At 39.1% G+C, this 20,294-nt stretch overlaps 1 protein-coding gene across 1 annotated transcript; it reads left to right on the forward strand.

Moving 5' to 3' along the window:
• The first annotated feature begins 111 nt into the window (after positions 1 to 111).
• On the forward strand, positions 112 to 18,751 carry zfyve28 (zinc finger, FYVE domain containing 28). The gene is made up of 14 exons (XM_036592551.1): positions 112 to 542; positions 4,575 to 4,715; positions 4,853 to 4,990; positions 7,323 to 7,525; positions 7,657 to 7,746; positions 9,247 to 9,336; positions 9,518 to 9,619; positions 9,918 to 11,336; positions 12,906 to 12,998; positions 13,248 to 13,411; positions 14,451 to 14,567; positions 14,653 to 14,754; positions 15,078 to 15,181; positions 15,365 to 18,751. The coding sequence occupies exons 1-14, from the start codon at positions 504 to 506 to the stop codon at positions 15,494 to 15,496; spliced, it is 2,934 nt and encodes a 977-aa protein (XP_036448444.1). The 5' UTR covers positions 112 to 503; the 3' UTR covers positions 15,497 to 18,751.
• The last annotated feature ends 1,543 nt before the right edge of the window (positions 18,752 to 20,294 follow it).

The raw sequence follows: 20,294 nt of genomic DNA on the forward strand, positions 1-20,294 counted from the left end.
TTTTCGAATTGTAATTTAAGTTTTCAGCCTAAAATGTCGACATAAAAGGCAGATCAAAGGTTCGATTCAGATAGACTTGTGAATCGGTTGGACCAAACGAAAAGAACCGGTTCAGAAGGACGACTCGGTTGACGAGTCAGACATCTCTGCTAGCGAGCTAAATACCTGCTCAGCTCAGTCATGAGAAAGGAGTGTTTTTCGGTGCGAAACGGCATCAGGACAAGCGGGCATGAGGACCGAAGTCAACGCCGCTGTATGTGTACAGTGGAATAACACGAGCTGACTCTGTTCACGGCCGTTGTTGACTCCATTTGAATCAGAATTGTTTGAACCTAGGTAGCCACTAGCCTGTTAGCATAATTGGCTAAAGGACTGTGCCCGGGTCGGTCTGCTAACAGCTGCGGTAGGTTAGGCGGCTGCTGCCGCTGCTTCAGGTAACTCGTCAGCGTTGGCAACCTGGGTGTTAGAAGTGACAAAGGGTCGGTAAACTGGCGAGGTAGCCAATGATGAATCGCTTCCGAAAGTGGCTGTACAAGCCAAAGGTAAGTCTGATTTGATTTTCGACACTTTTTTAAACGAACGTCTGTACAGTACATTGTGTGTATCAGGCTAATAATATAACCTAGGTTAGCTAACTTCTGGGAGCCGCTGTGTTTTTGCTGTGCTGCAGAATATCTCGTCATTTCGGAGCTTCTTCAGTGTCGTTCAGCTGACAGTAGAACCTCCTTTTGTCCACGTTCCTGAAAAGCCTGGAAATATTACTGTTACTTAATTTCTGGCTATCGAAAATAAGTTACTTTTATTATGTATGCTGCTCGAAGGTTTCCTCAGTTTCATGTGCCTCCATAAATTATTAGACAGTTGATTTGCGTGAGACGTGCAGTTGCATCACACCAGCGCGTCCTACCTGCACGTACAGTTTATCACGTCATCATCATCATCAACAGTCATTAAATTTATCCTGTGCAGCCAAGGGCAGGTCTGTGCCAGCACCCCCCTTACTAGGCGCTGTTTAAAGGGATAAAATTTTTTTTTTAATTCCACGTAATTAAAAGGTTGAGGTGTAAGCAGAGTCATTCCGAGTGGTTTGATGTGAAAATGCTCCGAGTTTAATGCCTCTGAAAGCTCCTTCACAGAAAGTTATTATATGAAGTAGATTTATGACAGTTTTGTGGGAGTTTTGACTTGAAATGTATTTTAACACAGTTATGGCGAAGAGGTACATGCAGCGCGTTGTAAGGCAAAATAATCCCCAAGGAAAGCTTGTGTTTTTTCTGATCAAGATTACATATAAAAACTCAGATGACGTGTAGGTTCACTAGTGGTTTCGGATAGTAAATTAAAAAAAGGCTATATTTGTATTGTAGGCAAGGCGACCCCTGGTTCCTGTTACCACCACTGTGAGGAAGCCAGAGTATGTTTCTCTACAATGAACCGTTTCACATCAAACCACTCTGAATGAATCTGTCATGGATTGAATCATTTAGAATTTTTTTTTTAAATGGTGGAATTTCCCTTTAATGAATGCAAATAAAATTAGTTAAATTGCCAGCTATTTGCCAAATTAACTGCCATATGAATGGCATGGTTTGTAGGTGGAAATGAAATGAAGAGCCACAGTAAGTAATAAACACCTGAGCATGAGGAGGAGCAAACAACAGAACCTATTTCCTTTAATTCAGCTTTTAGACTCTGAAAAGTGTGGCTGAGCCCTTGGTTAAAAAGCTGGCCTGAGTCTTTGGTTAAATAATGATCCTGAATGAGGTGTGTGTGCGTGTGCAAGCATGTGGGAGTAAATTGATGAACGCTGCACTTGCACATCTTGGGAATGAATGCCACCATCGTCCAGCCAGCAAGATTGAGGAATTGAACTGCTTAACTATGTAATTTGAATATAGCAGTTTATTTTAAAAGTATCTGCTCTTGTGAGTGAGGTCTCAACAGTGAAACCTGGTTCTGTTCTTAAAATCTGGCACTGAGCAGCTTTCCAGGCACTTGGATTGTTCACACTTCCTGTTGTTGTATTGTCCACATCAGGTTAACAGATTACATCAAATCATGGGCTCAAAATAGCCATTTAGAACTGGCATCTTTGTAGTACCTACATTGTAATACGTTTTATCAAGAAGAATGTTTGGCATTGTTATATGTGGGAGACGTTCTTTTTAAGCTTTGAAGAGTTTTGGCTTGCTAGTGCTGAAATTGTATAGCTACTAGGGATGCACTGAAATGGGGAATCATGTGCCGATGCGAATACCCCGTATTTTTCTTGTACATATCTGCTGGTGCTGATACGTAAACATTTATAAAAATGTAGAAATTGGGACTTCATCTATCTGGATTAGCACAGAGAAATGTAACACTCGTTTGTAGAGGGTTACAAATGCAGTAAAATGAACAAAATGCAGATATTTTAGCATAGTAGCCCATGGTCTCCTAAAGATTCTGCTCTTCTGGAGTACAGTAACTACATGAATAAATTAGTTTGAAATATTGCCCTATTGGCCTATAAATCTAAACATCTGGTTGATACTGATTTTTTTTTTTAAACAAATATCTGTAATAAATATATGATTCCCATATCATTGTGCAACCCTAGTAGTTACATGCTACTTATTGTCAGTGCTGATCTTATTTTTTCATGGTCTTGTAACTGTGTGTTGAGGATGTTTGTCATACATACCTTAAACCTTCTGGCTAGTCCTTATATTTCATTTTAGGTATTATTTGTAGTTTATTTGGTGTAATTTCACAGCTCTCCAATATCTGTCATCCTTCTGGTAATGCTCTTATGGTGAATCATGTATAAGGCATTGTACTGGCAGGACAAAGGAAACCACAAGCTCCATTTTTGCAAAGGTTCAGTAGTCCAGTTTTATTGATGGGCTGTGGAACAGGCCACTTGAGATCAGAAGTTAAATGGAAAAAGTCATGTTCGCCTGCTGCTTCACCGAAACAATGGCATGAAAACGTGACGTGTCATTGAGCGTAACGATAAAAGTGTAACGACAAAGACTTCAATTGCACCACACTGGATCAACCACATCTCTTCCCAGTCTCTTATTACTATCAGGCAAAATTGTGTTTAATTACACAGGGGAGGCTAGAGCTCAAACATCCAGCTAGAAGTGTAGCATAACACTCCAAGTGATAAAAGATGATGAAATGTCACCCTCTTTTTGTGAAAGAGAATAGTAATTATTCTCAGGTGGTTAAATCTTTTGGAGTGTATATTGGCTGAGTGAGCATCTCAGATCTGGGGGTCTGTTGGCTACACAAATCGGCTTACTCTCTCCACCGCTCTATGTGCCAGACACGTGTCATAACCAAGCCTCAGTTCATAACACACATGATGAATGGATTACAAATGCGTAAACTCCCAAACGTTCAAATGCTGTCAAGCTTGACTTGTGGAAAAATACTGGAGCCAGAAATTGATTCATTTTGTCAGGTTATTTCTCCTACTCTTACAAAAACGTAACATTTGTTTTATATTTCTCAAATTATACTTAATTTTTTGTGAATGACAAAAGCTACATATTCCGTTATGCCACACCAAATGCTTCAGGTGCTTTTCCAGATGTGGCCAAAATGCAGTGAGCGGCAATGATTGTTATCTCACAATGTTCCCACCAGAGATTCAATCAGTAATTTTTTTTTCACTCATTTTCATTTCAAAAATGTAAATAAAAGCATTTTGGTAGATATGTCATCACTAAATAATGGATTGTAGACATGATAACAAAGTGGTGTAACATTATTTTTGTGAAATCTTCCCAAATTTAAAAAAAACAAAAACTTTTTTTGATCAGATCTGCACAGGAGAACATTTCAGCAGAAATGCTTGAGGTTCTCTGGGTTTGGATGCAAGTGCAAACATGAATAAAATGCAATAAAGACTGGTATTAGTCCTTTTCCCTCAGATTATTAAGGCTTAATGAATTCTGGAAAGTGTTTCTTGTGTACTTCCTTTGATTTAGTTACGTGCACCTCTGTGAATCATCGACTGTGATTATTGGCTAGAACAAACCATAATAATAGGAACAACCGTGATTCATAATCTACATAACATAGTGTAAAGCCCCAGTGGTTGGAGGGAGGCACAGTGATGTGAAAAAAAGTTCTTGGAATCCTCTCTGGAACGCGTTCCTTCCAAACCCATGATGCACGGCCTGGAAAACGTTCCCTGTGGAGTGTGGAATGCGGCAGAAGGAGGCCAAAGGTCTGCCTCTGGATCAGTGCCCTTTTTGAATCCAGCGGTGGCATCCTTTTCCATCATTGTACAGTGGCCTGCATTTTTGGTTGTCACTTTGTGTGTCTGTGTGTATGTGTGTGGCTTTATGTGTGTGTGTGTGTGGCTTTTGTTCCTCAAGAATGCTTCGTGGCTTTATCACATTAACATACACAATAGACAGTGTTGTGGTATAGGGCAGTACTGGCCAATGTGGATAGTCATGCACAGACGCATAACCGCACAAACAAACATTAGATTGTTTTTAGCCTCAGTGGGACAATTTTCCATTGGATTCTTTTTAACAGCCTTCCTTTCTTGCTCTTTCTTTCTTGTGGTGCAGAGGTCGGACCCCCAGCTACTGGCCCAGTTCTACTATGCAGATGAGGAGCTGAACCAGGTGGCCTCAGAGCTGGACAGTCTGGATGGCAGGAAGGACCCTCAGAGGTGCACACTGCTGGTCAACCAGTTCCGCTCCTGCCAGGTTAGTCTTCACGAATCTGCCCTCACAGTACAGGAGGGTCACTGAAGAGGATTGATGTGTAAACAGTGATAACAGAAGACGTCCACACAGTGATATCAAATTTAATGTATTGACATTTTGCTGTGCTGCCTGTCCAGGATAATGTGCTGAATATCATAAACCAGATCATGGATGAGTGCATACCAGAAGATCGAGCAAACAGAGACTTCTGTGTGAAATTCCCAGAAGAGATCCGTCATGACAACCTTGCGGGACAGCTGTGGTTTGGGGCAGAGGTACGATCAAATGCCTTAAACAGTTCTTCCTTGTAACCATGGCTGGAGTAACTGTATACCCAGGGGTCGTCAAGTGGGACACCGCAGTCCAGATGTAGACCCAGCAAAGTATTTCACCGTGAACCAGTATGACTTCTCCCAACACATGCGCTTATGTGAATTACTTTTTAGAGCAGAGACTAGCTACAGTGGTTGCTATCAGGTTAGAATGCAAGTAATTTTCATGTTTTTGATGACGGAAACAGAGCGTTTAGACACAAACTAACAAAGAACTATGTGTTTTGTTTAAGATGTGTTTTTCTTAAGATTTTTTTTCTTTCAGAAATATTTTCTACTTGTATGTATGTTTTGAAATTCTCATTTGATCATGAAAGAATGGTCAAGATATCAAAATCTGTAATTTTGATATTTATTTATTAGTTGCCTGGGCTAATTATTAATGGTTAAATATTGAAAGGCAACCATTGTCACCATTCACTTATGTTTGTTATCCGGACCTTTGTAAGAAAGAAATTTTACGTAACTGGACGTTTGCAAGTTTTAGTTGAGTACTCCTGGTACAAGCTATGTAGGCTCCAGCCTATAGAAATGGCAAAAAAAATTACTTCCCTTATGGTTTATTTATTTAAATAAATAAAGAAATTTGGGACATAAAACTGTAAATAAATAAGTAAAAACAGAAATAAATAAATTAGTTAATGGCACAAACGCAAAAATAAAGAAATAAATGTGAGACATAAGACCATAAATAAATTAATTAGTTGAAGTTGGGTTAGAAATGTATAAATAAATGAATATAGATACACATATGAGCAGACATACTGAGATTAATTAATTAATGTTTGATTTATTTCTGCTTTTATTTTATTTTATTTTATTTTATTTTTTTCTATTTTGTTATTTCTATGTTTCTTCCTCCAGTCTATGCTAATGAAGTAAGTGTGGTCAAGGTTGACTTGCAAGGCAAACCAGAAACTATGAAACAGCAGGTCTATTTCACTTCTCTTAAGTCCGCAATTAACCCCTCTACCAGAAGCAGAAAGTAGTTATAGTTGTCCAGTTGTCCACTGTCTAGTTTGTCTGTTATCAAATGCAACTAGAAATTCTGCTCAGATTCTCCAAAATCAATGAAGTATTAGCAGCATTTAAAAAACAGTAGCGTGTAGATTTAGTCTTTCTTAATAGCATAAATCTATAAATAAATACATAATGTAAAACATAAAAACATGCATTTATTTGTCAAGGTTTTGTGTCCCAAATTTCTTTGTTTATTTTCACTTTTCTGATACTCGTTGATATGTTTGTTTTTGTTTTTACTTATTTGTTTATTTACTTACATGCTAACATATTGGATCATTACTACACACACATTCATGTCATCTCACAAGATGGAGGGGTGGGGAGGGGGGTGGAGTGTGGGTGCACAAAATTCCAGTTTGTTTTGTATTAGGATATATTTTTTTAATTATGTAGGGTCGCAAACCATCACTCTTTTCTCAAAACCTGATAACTTGCTGCACCGTCTTTTTCTGTCAGTAGAGCGGGAGAGTGTGTGAGCAGTGTGGAGTGAACACGATTTTTCGCTGTTTTAAATCACTTTATTCAGCTAGCGTAGTAGAATGTTCTTCAGCTCAGCTAATGACGGACTCAATTTAAACTTCTTGTTGATTTAACATTATTACATTACTCTCCAATCAAAAATATCTCTTTGTGTGACTTTTGTATGGCTATTTAATAACTTATTAAGGAGCAACACATGTTTGTAGTACTGGGGGAGAATGTGTGAGTGATGAACAAGCTGATTTGAGAAACATTGGTCTACATGCTATGAGCTGTTCAGATTACGATTTTATGCAGAGTAACAATGGATACACATTTGTGCGTGAAAAACTGAATATCGCTCCAGGCCCCCTCAGCCACGTGAAAATCTCACGTTAGTCACCTCACCAAAGTTGGCAGGCTTGTTATTCTGTCATCATTTTCAAAAGGCATAAGTAAGGTCTTTGTGTAAGTAGGCCCTTCAAATATTTCGTAGCCTGATCCCACAAAATGGGTTAATCTGGCCTTCCTTGTAACTGTCCCCTTAAATTTTTCATTAAGGATCTTGGCCAGGTTCTTTGTAAAGCACCTTTTATAGTCGTGTCTGTTTCATTCAAATGTGCTTTGCAAATTAAATGAAACAGATTTTTTTCTGAGTTGGAAAGCCTGCTGTTGAGTATTAGCCATACTGTCATTACTTCATTGCTTAACCATACAAGCAAAATAATAGTTTCCTCCACTGACGTATGCTTAGAGTGAATAACACTCTTTTGAACATTGGTTCTGTCTCCAGTGCCTGGCAGCAGGCTCGATCATCATGAACCGGGAGATAGAGAGCATGGCAATGCGGCCACTGGCCAAAGATCTGACGCGCAGTCTGGAGGAGGTGCGCAACATCACACGCGACCAAGCGCTGCGAGACCTCAACTTCTACACAGAGCGCATGAAGGAGGCTCTGCGCCAGTTTGACAGCCTTTTTGCTGAGTTTGAACTCAGGTACACTTACAATTACATATAATAAAGGAAAAGTGTCGTAACATAAGAGAACAGAAAACTGCTTTATTTTAACTTTACAACATTGCAGTACAGCGTGTTTATATTTGTTGTTGTTGTTGGTTGTGTTGTAGTTACGTGTCAGCCATGGTGCCTGTGAAGTCTCCTAAAGAGTACTACATTCAGCAGGAAGTGATCGTGCTCTTCTGTGAGACTGTAGAGAGGTGAGTAGCACACAGATGGCTAAAACACTATAAAGCACTACTGGTCTCACACAACAGTATGAGCTTGAGCTTGAACTATTTTACTAGTGCAAATAGAACAAGAATTGTTTGTTTTGTTTTTCTTTTATAAATTGGGACATATACAATAAGATAAATATTTGTTTTAAAATGATCAGTTTCACATTTTTTACTTTTTTTTTGCACAGTTGATTTTTTTTTTTGCAACCTTGCAGTCCTAATGTGTTAGAGCGAAATCCACAAAGTAGTATTTTTATTTTCAGAAAGATTCTAAGAAACTCTCATCAGTCTTAAACTTAACAACCATGGAACTGTTCCCCCTTAAACGTCATTAGACTGGCTTGTTACTCAATTCAACACTTTCTTTACTTACCTTTATGAGGTTTCTGGTGTGGGTCTAGATTGCACTACAGTTTTCAACTGTCTAGTTTTAAGGAGCTGTGCAATATCTGGAGAAAGCCTACTGCTCACTGTTAGCTAATGTATTCTCATTTCTTCATTACTGTTGTACTTTTGAGAAGTTTTTACACAACACTGCCTTCCTGTCTCCATGTTCTTTATGACTCCCACAGCCCTCTCTCAGATCTTCAGCAAGGGGTTTCTGACTTTGTAGTGCAAAGCAGAAGCCACACAGAACTTCAGCCCGAGATCTCAAAGTTATTTCCACCTCCTACAGTTTTGCAGGTTGTCTTAAATCACAACCAGGCACAGTCTATGCTTGCAAAGTCAGAATTTAGATTTATCTTATAGGGTCGGTACATGCTTAGTTTTTTCCCGAACTGCCTTTTGATTATTGTTTTTATTAATCAACACAGCAAGCTGTTCAGAAATAAGCAACTCTGTGGAGATCTGTGTGCTCTGTTATTCTAGCTGACCTTACTGTGAAAATGATATTTCTGTACAAATGAGAGGTTGTTAAAAGTGATTTCAATGTATACCAAGTCTACAAAAATGTCAGCATGTTGCCATCGCACAGAAACCTTCTATCTCCTTTTTGTATTATTTGCAAACTACAGTTACCTTTTGCATTGTGTTAAAATTTCATGATGAACAGTCAGTATAATTCCATTGTTATCTTATCTTACGCTATAGTTCAAGTTCCTGCTATAAATTAAATGTATTTATTGAACTCTCTTCTAAATAATTGTTTTTAAATAGATTTGTTAGTTAGTAGCTAATAAGACAGCCTAGCACAAAATAAAATGATGCCATTACAATCACTGCTGTCCTGCCCACACAGTACAAACATGTTGTGTAAAGCCAAAAAACAGTGAAATTAGTCATTTTTAAATGTACTTTTTTTTTCTTAATAGTTTTAAATTTTCCTATGAGAAATAAAATGATCAATGTAATTTATGAATCTGTGACACAAAACAAGGAAGTTTTTATCCCTAGCCTCAGATTTCAGCTCTTGAAAATTGAATGACCAAAAATAATTCACTATGTAAAAGCAATAATTCAATGTGTGACTTCAAATTTAAGGGCCCTGAAGCTTGGCTATCTCTCTCAAGACATGATTGATGACTATGAACCTGCTCTCATGTTTACAATCCCTCGACTAGCCATTGTATGGTAAGTGATTCATCTCACTTTTCAGCAACTGCAATTTATTCACTTTCTGCCTCAGTTCTAGATGATTATCTAAATGTGTTAGATAATTTCTTAAAGGAATCATGTTTTTTTTCCCTCTTGCTTCAGAGGAAAACACTCTTTTGTTAACAGGTAAAATTATTTTAATGTTGTGTGTTATTAGTGGACTTGTGGTGTATCCTGAAGGACCTCTTAACTTGGACAACAAACCAGAGGACATGTCTGAACTCTTCCGACCTTTCCGCACTTTACTGAAGAAAATAAGGTACCTCTTGTATTTGTAGTCTTCAAATTTCTAACCACTTATTAAGGCATATGAATTTCTCCCCTTCAGTGTCTAAGTTTGGAGAGCTTAGTCAACTCACTATGACATTCCTGTTTATCTGTTGCATGGCATCATAACCAAATCATTATGAGAAAGGGAGAAAAAATACCCACATGAGGCCAGTGTCAGCTAGGCTTACTATTTTCGTGGCACTAATGATAATGTGTGGTTTTCAGCAAGTTGTTTTTACCTTATGACCAAGCAGGCCTTTGAGTGATGTTTTGTGTTGTCGACATAGGGATCTGCTGCAAACTCTGACGGAAGACGAACTGATGACACTGGAGCGGAGTTTGTGCATCTCCCAGGATGGTGAGTTCCCCGTAGGCCCGGATGTCTCCTCCACCCGGGAGCCAGCCACCTCCAACAGCATCGAGAGCCAGGCAGAAGAGCTTCACAAGAGTGAGGAGCGGAAAGAGATGGAGAAAGCAGTTGACCTATCTTTGTGTACCTCCCAGCATGAAGAGATGGACAGCGTGTGGGACGAAAGTGAGGGTCAGCAGGACGTCCCAAGCGAGGGAGAGGAGGATGCGGACACAGACCTGGCCTGCTCCATGCAGTATGATGAAGAGGAGATTGAGCAGCTCAATATGATGGTGCACCGGGTAGGTGACCAGATGTCTACACTGCTCTCCCCTCCGAGCCAGAAGCAGTCTCCGGCCCACCAGCCACGGGCATACAGGCCCAGCCTGCCAGGGTCCAGTGCGCCCTCCAGCACTGAGAACTCCCCTCACCGAGCCCCTGGCTCCTATCAGGAGGAAGACGAGCGGGTTTTCTTCATGGATGATCTGGAAGGGGTAAGCGGTGGGGTAGGTGTTGTGACCAGTGCAGATGAAGTCCATCAGGGACAGCGAGCTAGCCCCACCATACATACCAGGCCCACTCCTTCAGCTGATTCCACATGTAATGGTTGGATGACAGTTTGTCAATCAAATGAACCAGTCAGTCAGAGCAACCAAGATACACCCAGTCTCTCCTCCGGAATCGTTTCAACATCAGACGCGTTACCGCTGGTGAATGGCTGGGAGGGGCCACAAGACGAAGAGGGGGTGGAAACAGCAGAAGTGATCGCTCATCGGACGGGCGGTATGAAGCTGTCTGCCACCGTCATCTTTAACCCCCGGTCACCCAGTCTGTCTGACCTCAGTGTGGTCTTGCCTCGCTCAGCTGAGGGTTCCACAGCAGCACAGGGCAGCACTCTGGTGGCGACCCACTGCCTGCTGAACTCTTGCGTTTGCTGCACTGCTGGCTGCGTCGATGGCCATGACGATCCCGCTGCTACAGAGACTGCAGGAGCAGGAGGGGCTCTGGGCTTTGACAAATGCAAGCTCACTATTACCAGCTCTGTTATTCATTCAGCGGTGGGGGTTGGTAGTGCAGGGAAAGGAGATGCCCCTCTGCCTCTGCCCCCTCCTCCTGCCCCGCATGAGGGAGTGAGGGAGGACGATGAGGAGCAGGAGGGAGTGGTCCTTTCCCAGTCCCCATGCTGCGAGAAGTGCCTTGGCAGCAGCTCGAGTGTCACACTGTCCAAGGATAGAGACTTGGGGGACCTGGGAGATAGTTGCACCCATCAGGACAGAGCCTGCAAGGGGATGATCAGCACTGCAGCAAAGGAGATACAGGAGAAACAGTCCAAAGAAGAGAACAAAAAATACTCTAGGTTTGTGTGCATACATTTGCTAAGAGAGATAGTGAGACAAGTTTTCCTTCTTATTTTATTTTTATCTGTTTGGATGATGGATGATATTCATGAATGGAAATATTTGGTTATTATCAGTTCACTGTTGAAATTGCAGCCCGTAATTCCCACCACTAACTTCATGTCCAATTTGTGCTCATGCACACGAATAGTCACTAGAGTGGACAATTCCTTTTCTCGCAGTCTTACTAAAATGGATAGTGTAGTGGATAACACCATTTCCCTAAAGCTTCCAGGCCACTACTGTTCACCTACCTCTATATGTCTTTTTCGATAAGAGTATCTGTAAATATGTAAATGTTTACAGTGATTGTCCTCTCTGATTTAGCTCTTTCATGACTATATAGAATAAATCAGTGAAGGAAAAGTGTTTACAAAAAACGTTACATTAATAAGAACAGCGTTATTAGTTACGTTAGCTGTCATGGTAATTTTGTTGACGTTACGTTTGACAAATTCCGACAGAAATTAGTTCTGTGTCCAAATAAACAGGCTCTGGATCTCACAAGCGAGGGTGAAAAGTAACTGATTTGTTGTTAATAGTGGATATCTGTGCATGTGTTTAGGGTTGAGGCTGAGTGCAAGCAAAATGCTTGCATTTGCTCTTTCTTTCTTTTGAAAATGCGATCAAAATTTTTATTTAGGAGCACATCGTGTAAGAACATATTTCAACCTGAAGAGCCTATCACTTCATTATGTGCATTTATTATGTGTACATACAAACATGCATATTCTTTTCAACAATGTGTGCCACTGGCCTCAAATATTTAAAGGACTTGATGAGAATATTAGCCTATTGCCTCAGCACGCATGCTGCAAGATGCCTAACTAACCCACTAAATAAACTTGCGTAGCTGTCAAGTCTTACGTTTTTGTTAAAAGCTGCTGGTTAGAGACTCATGTTTTTTGCTTACGTTGCAGTCTGTCATACTGCTGTCAGTCATGCTGTAAATGTGACGTGTATCATACTCTCAAAAAGAGTTTGTTTCACCGCATGCAGACAGGGGCAAAGATGAAATGAAACACGCTGCAAGAAAAGAACATTGTAAATACCAAACAACTGAAAATGAAATGTTTTTAAAGTTGTTCAGGTAATTCTTAAGGGCTTGGACAATGTAGGAAAAATGCGATTCCTAAATTAGACATCCTCTCTGACTGAAGGAAAGAAAAAATAAGGGAATAAAAAAGTTGATTTTAAGTTTGTGCTCATAGATTTTCCAGAAGTGCCAGTGCCTCTTGGCAAAAGCTTAAAATAGAGTCCATGGTGTTGTGAAAGGCAAATGGTAAAATTAGTGGTTATTGGTACGGATATCAGCCACAACAAGGTTAATAATCGATTATCCTTATCAGCCCTGAAATTCTGTATCTTTGAATCCCTAATATTTTTGTTTTGTTTTTTTTTTTATTATTATTTTATTTGAATGCCATTTCTAGTTGCGTTCTGTTGTATATCAGATAAAATTTGAGCCCTTATTCAGTTTTTTTTTTCTTTTGTTTCTCCTTTTTCCCTCTTTGGTTGATGGGCTGCAGTTTACAGGAGTCCCCTCTCAGTTCAGGCACCAGCAGTGACTGTGAGAGTGTGTCTCTCACCACATGCAGTCTGTCCAGTGTGTACACCCCGAGGTAATCAGCTATGGCTTTTGGACCATTATGCAAGAGAGACTGTTCGTTCATTTATCACTGTTTGTATCTTTGCTTACCTGTTAATATCTTGGACTCTTGGACTTCATTGGACTGTAAATGTGAATGAACAACTAAAATTTCAAACACATTAATGAACAAGCCAGCTGTCATAAAGTTAGCATATTGTATTATCTGTTGACCTCTGTTGAGTTTAAAACTGTTCTCTCTTCGTCTCTGTCTGTGCATTAGCTCAGTCAGTAGTCTGACCACCAGCTCAGAGATATCGGAGGATCTTGATCACCAGGAGATCCAGCTGGCCCTGCAGGCTGCCAAACTGGCATCTCATAACAAAATACGCTCACGTTTCCATAGCAGTAGTGACCTCATCCATCGGCTGTTTGTCTGCATATCAGGTATGCACTCACTGTGCACCTAATCATTCACGCATAAGATTTCACTTGCTGCTTGTAGAAGTGTGCATGGATTTGTTTCAAATTTTGATGTTACATAGTTACATATAAATTGAATTTCAAATAAAAACAAGTTGACTTAGAAGTTAAAAGCCAAACTGAGAAAAAGGCAATCAAGCAGTCATATGGTCTGCCTGCAGCGTGCCCTCTGAATTTTGTTTTTAATCCTGAATAGACCCTCACTTTTTTACATATGGATGATTTTTTTGTTGTTTTTTTCCCTGACAGATCAGTGAAATATTGTAAATACTCAGGCAATCAGAGTTAACATGTTAGTGAACTAAATTATTATTAAGCAGTATTTATTTACTTATTTATATTATGAACCAAACATAGTATTACAGGATGAAACAATAGCAAAGTGGGAAGTTACAGTTCCCTTTAGGAACCTCCACTGTAACAAGAATACATGCGCACTGGTTGGCATGTACTGTTATTTGTTGGAACGTGCAGCCACTGAAGCTCTCACAAGGTGCTGGTGCTGAAAACTGGAAACTGCATTCACGCTGTGGAAATCACAAGATGTACAGATTTACGTAAATATGGTGTTGCTGAATTACTGAAAGCAATACATTCTGATGAAGCTTATTTTCTTCACTAATTTAGTTAAAACACACTGCTTTTTTAATGAAAACAAAAATTCTTTAGTGTCAGATTTGAGCAAATAAGACAAACGCAATTACAATTAGCTACACAAATTAATGGTATTAAACATGATTATTATTTTAATCACTTGACAGTCCTTGTAAATAAACAATGTCACTAGTCCTTGCTGAGGACTGTTTGTAGCCGATAGGTTGTGTCGTACAGATTTTTTTTTATTTTCCTTGAGTCTACCCACCCCAACTGTACTTTCCTTAACATTTCCTAACGTCAGCATCAATGTTTAACGTTCAGTACTAAAAAAATGTGGGCTTGGGTTTTTAACAGCTCATCTCTCACTATGTTGCTACATGGTGGAACTGATTTCTGTAACCCTCAGGTGTGGCTGATCAATTGCAAACAAACTATGCAAGTGACTTGCGGAGCATCCTGAAGACACTGTTTGAGGTCATGGCAACAAAATCCGAGCAAGGGGACAACGAAAAGCAGAAGAAAGGCAAGTGGGCATTGGAATAAAAATATAGCAGGGTTGTGTTTATCACATCCTTGATGCACTTTACAATCTCATCTTTTCTTTGCAGGGCCCAGTCTGGGAAGTGGTGGATTAGAAGATTGTGCTCTCTGCCAAGAGACTATCTCCTCATCAGAGCTGGCAGCCAAAGCACGGGATGGACAGTTTGAAGGTTAGTGCACCTCTTCATTGCAAACTTGGTCAAGAGCATAATTTTAGACCTAAAATGAAACTCGGATTCGTTGCCTCACAAGAGTGTCTCTGCCCTTACAAAGATTCAGATTTGTTTGTTTCTTTAGGAAATTAGTCATCATGAAATCTGACATCTTATTTTTACCCAAACTTTTCTTTTATTGAATATTGTTGTAATCGATTCTAACTTAAACCAGCAAGTTGCTGCACTGATGCAATTTTACACCCTCTTGCCTCATTAATGGGACTTACTATAGTTACTCTTCCATGGCATGGCCTAATGTGTTTCTTCTCTCCCTACAGACCCTCCTGAGTGGGTTCCAGATGAGGTCTGTAACTCCTGCATTGCCTGCAAGGCTCCATTCACAGTCATCCGGAGGAAGCACCACTGTAGGAGCTGTGGGAAGGTACAGCAAAACATGCCAGCCATGGCACACTGTCCTGTAATGTATTGTTCTTCACCTACTTCAGGATATATTTCAGCTGAAAAACTGTATGTGAGACTTCATATGTGTGTCAGTAAGTACTAAGTGTGTACTAGGTATGTACAGGTTATAAGCATATTGTGTGCTTTTTTATGTCTGTTGCAGATCTTTTGCTCTCGCTGCTCTTCACACTCAGCCCCATTGCCCCGATACGGTCAGATGAAACCTGTGAGAGTGTGCACTCACTGCTACATGTTCCACGTCACGCCTTTCTACAGTGACAGGACTGGTGTCTGACAGTAACCCTCCCATGCACCACCCTAGCACCATCACCCATAGACATAAGCACATCACCACGCCAAGAGCTGGGATTGATTAGGGAGAGCTGCACATGTTTTTTTCCCCCTGTTGCTGAGTTTGTGCATATGCACATACATGCACATTTATTTAACATAAAAACTCGTACAAACATGTAAATACAAATACACTAAACCTCAAAAAACACTACAACGTAACAATGGAACCCATGAGCAAGAAATGAATCAGGTTTAAATTACTGATGAAAAATGACTTAATACTGAATACATCTTATCAAGCACAGACAGAGACCCTTCTGTTGCTCTAGAGATTGGGAGCCAGATTGTTTATTAAGGGGCTTCCCTTTTGAATCTGAAGTCTTATTTTGCTGTAAAAGAGCATGAAACAAACTGGTGGTTTCAGGTGATTGTAGTGTGTTCCAGTACTAGTCTCAGTGAATTTCACCCACTTGACTAAGGTTAAGTGCGCTAATATAAATAACAAATTTGTTTCACCTGTTAACAAATGTTTTTTTTCATAAATGTAGTGTGGCTTTACAGTGCCAGAAGTTCCATAGGGCTCAGAATTCCTTACTGAATGTAAACCAAGACAAACATGTAAGCAACTGTGACAAGTATGAAAACAATAATTATTAACACTATCTGCACCATTGATTCTGCCTGTGTGGTCATCATAGCACACTGAAGGTTTTTTTAATTATCATTATTATTATTATTATATCCAAATGTTTTTATTTAACAAATGATGCTGCTCTCTGTAATATAGAAGTGAAGCTTTGGGATACGTGGAATGGCCAAAAAAAGATATATGTATATATGCTGAACTTCATAAAGTGATTTTATGTATCTGATAAAAGAGAAGATTCTTTCGTGCTCTTAATGGCAATGAATGTGCAACACTGTAGAGTTGGATGCTTTTTTTTTCAATAACTAACTGAACTGGAAAGTAATTGCCTTTTACAGCAGTGTCTGATCCTTCATCTGCTCTAAGACTACATTTAGACATGCAGTCCAATCGGATGTTTTTCCCCTCCAAATCTAATACAGCCTGAAATTTTTCTTGAAGTCGTATCACAGGGAATATGATCTTATCAGTTCTGATCTGGACCACTTTCACATTCAGCAATTGTTCACAAGGCACCAGCCTGTCTAAACACACATCTGACCAGGTTAAAAGAAAATGGATGTGGGAAAACAAATTTGATTTGGGCATAACATGGTGCTGTCTAAATATAGCCTTGCTGCACCGTCTTTGGTACACAAGAACCTGCAACCCCCCTACCTCATACCTCATTTTATTCCTCTCAGTATTTTGCCACTAGCTGCAATCATCTGCCTATCTTAAAAAAAAAATGCTTAAAGTTCTTCCACATCCCGTACACTCACCTTCTCAACTAGGCCTGTCACAATTATGACATGTTCACTGATTAATATTTGTGATAAACAAGTTGTCTATTTTTGTTCCACAAAGCCATTAACATATAAGCCTTAAGTGTCCAAACTGACTGATTTAGCTATCTAGCTTCCGTGTAGTCAATACCTAGTAGTTCCCTACTGATGACACAGTTCAAGCTCAAGTAAACTCACTGCTGCTATCTAAAGGTGTTAACAAACATCAAATAAACATTGTTCACCACAGCCCTTTATGTTTGTTAATTGGCATCAAATAAACATTACTCACTTCTGCCTTCTGAAAGTGTTAACAAATGTCAAATAAACAAACATTACTCACTGCAGCCCTTTAAAGGTGATATTAATAAACAACAAATAATTGTTGCCCACTATTCACCACTGAGGCAGAAACCTTTTTTTTTATTTATTTTTTTTTTTGTAAGACGCATGATGTATCCCAATAAAGGCGCTTTCAGCTTTCTTTTATTTCCAGATATTTGGCTCAACGGTAAACATTGCTTGTTCCCACGTGAATGTGATTGTGAAAGCTAACAACTGTGGAAAATAATTGCAGTCAGCTCTGATAATTACAGTCCAGTGATTTGTGTAATAATTGTGACACGCTTACTTTCAACCCATACTGTCTTCTCTGTATCTACCGGTTAGGTGGACAAATACAGTTTTTCTTTTGTACTTGCATCCTTCTACTCTCGAAAATGTCATAATTATGGCCATAATCAGTCAGCAATGTTGATTTTTGTTGTCACTTGTGTAGTTTCACCTATATACATTTACAGGTGAGGAAAATGTGATCAAACTTGACAAGGAAATAATAATTACTATGATGTATTTATTTATTTGTTTGTGTTTTTCTGCTAGTTTATTTACTGCTCATTTGAGGAAAAATGAGCAAATTGATGCAATGTTTTACAAATCTTGGTCTAGAGCTGTGGTCAAACCTTATCATAAAAGTGTTTACAGTAATTGGCAGAATAGTTATATGTATCATTTTTGCCAAAATATAATTAAGTGGTTTGGCAGTGAGAAATACAAAAGTAGTCCTGGATTTAGTGACAGAAAATGATGTGTAATTTGTTTTCATTACCCTTTTTTGGCTACCTCTACACACACAATCCAATAATTTGATTTGTGTTCATCAAATAACTGTAAGCTATATTGTTCCGTTATCTGCTGAAAATGTACCCTAATCAAACAGTTATTCCCCCCGTTCGTGTTAGAGTTCCCTACAAAAATGCTTACCTTTTTTCTCATAAATTACAGACTTGTCAAATATTTCACTTTGCCTTGTCACTTTGTTACATGTCACTTCTTCCATTATGTCAAAATGAACTCATTCATTAGTGCAAAATATTTGTCTTTTTAATAGGTACTAATGTAAATATAAAAAATGCCTTAATATTAACTTTAATTAATAATCTAACTTTAATTTCTTTTGAAATGCATCCATTCAAGTGAGAATATATTATTTATTTACTGTGAAAGGTTGGCTATTATTTTAGGCAAATGATGACTATTCTTGGTGGCAAGCAATCCGGCCATACCACCGTTACCTGTAACTGACATTCTCACACACGTCCTTCACAGAGGACTGACAGCCTCAAACAGAGGTATCATCCATGTACATTAACATGTACAGTATCATCTGAGTTGTGTGCATGCTTTCTTTGCTGTATATATAATCTGATGTTTACTGTACCTTCATTTACAGCAGGGATTTTCTCTCCAGTCCTCATGACCCCCAGCCAGTCAGAGCAAACTTACTGAAGGTGCCTGAGGACTGGATTTAGGTCCTCTGATCGAAATTAAATGAATTTGCAGCTTGCTTTTTTTCCTTTTGTACCTCATTGAGTTGAGACTTGTGCTTCATGATCAGTAACACACCCTTGTGGACATTCTGTGTATTTCATCACTTCTTTTCATTCTGAATCCTTACAAATACCACTCGCCTTCATGTCCTCCCTCACTCTTTGCGAACTAACCTCATTGCCTATACTTCTGCATTAAGACTGCTGCTTTCACAGAAAGTTTTGAGATTTGACCCAGTAGGCTGAGCATTGTTCTTGTAAGCAAGCAAAAAAGTGTGAAGGCACCTCAGGATACTGATCACATCTCCCTTCTCATCTTCTACTAAGAATAATGCTTGATCATATACCCTGATTTTCATCAGATTGTTAATATTCCTTCTTCTGGAAAGCTAATGTAATACTCTTAACAGTATAGTGTGTTTGCTATTAATAGTTAACGTTGGGCCCTCAAATCAGTCCTGCTTTGTCAAACACCTTTTTTTGGTATCCTCAATGTTTGAGGTCCTCTAACAGCAGTACATAATGTACATAGTACATCAGTGTCTGCTAATGCGAAGCTTTAAAAACACAGTACCTCTCTACTGCTCAGTCTTCTCCCTTGTATTATTGAACCGGTTATTGTATTCTCATCTTTAGCTGAATAAGCAGGTTTTTTTGTTCATATTGTTGTAAAAGCGGATGTATCTGCAGTTGGAGTCCGTGGGGAACACCAAAACCATTGTTAGATTACAGCATACACTTGTTAACATTGGTAGAAACTATAATGTAAAAAGCTCTTGTGTGATAGACTCTAAGATGTAAAAGCAAGAGCTCCTCTCCACACTTCTGAATGGTTGGCCAAAGGCAGTTTGTCTGATAGAAGTGTACTGACTTCCTGTGTCGCGTTGCTTCCTTTTTTACTATCACTGCTTTTCTTCAGGACTGTGTTTGTACTTTTGGCATGGTGCTAACCTCCGAATGTGGGTTAGTTCAGATTTGGTGATGCAAGCCAAGGAATCAGCCACAGGTTGACCTTCCCTATGGCTGTTTGTCTTTGCAAACTCAGCTTTGGGCCTGTTGTGTGGGGAGTTTTTGGCTTTTACCTGCTGCCAATCCTCAGGCTTCAGTATGTCACTGCAGTTTCATTTTGCATTTTAAGTTAAAGAAACGTCAGATCTAAAGAACTATACAAATGTTTTATTTTACAAAGAGCAAAAATTATGAAGATATATATAAATGTACAAAATAACTTTTTCTCTGTATAAAGATCACAGTGACAGAATTGTACACACTATTTATTCAAAGCTTGTTTTTATTTTATAATGGCTGTTTCAATCCAATAAGACAGAACTTTTCTGAAATCTAAATTGAGTATTTATGTCATGCCATGAGAGTAATAAATTACATTTTTTCTTTCAAAAACTGAGAGCAGTTTCCTTTTTTATGTTTTGTATCAATTTTTGTGATGTTTGTTGTATTGGACAAAATGGAGCAATTCAGCTGAACATTTTAACATGTTGCCAGGTTTTGAATTTTCATGAATTTTAGTTTAATGGAATTTCCTCCATGGGAGTGATTTCA

The sequence above is a fragment of the Colossoma macropomum genome, unplaced genomic scaffold, assembly GCF_904425465.1.
Source record: "Colossoma macropomum unplaced genomic scaffold, Colossoma_macropomum, whole genome shotgun sequence".
Lineage (NCBI taxonomy): Eukaryota > Metazoa > Chordata > Actinopteri > Characiformes > Serrasalmidae > Colossoma > Colossoma macropomum.

Bases quoted from the DNA above. Each gene is read 5' to 3' on its own strand.
- zfyve28 (XM_036592551.1), top strand. From the start codon at position 504: ATGATGAATCGCTTCCGAAAGTGGCTGTACAAGCCAAAG. The intron at 4,991-7,322 runs GTACGATCAAAT...TTCTGTCTCCAG, and splicing joins AGCTGTGGTTTGGGGCAGAG to TGCCTGGCAGCAGGCTCGAT. The intron at 14,568-14,652 runs GCAAGTGGGCAT...TTTTCTTTGCAG, and splicing joins CAACGAAAAGCAGAAGAAAG to GGCCCAGTCTGGGAAGTGGT.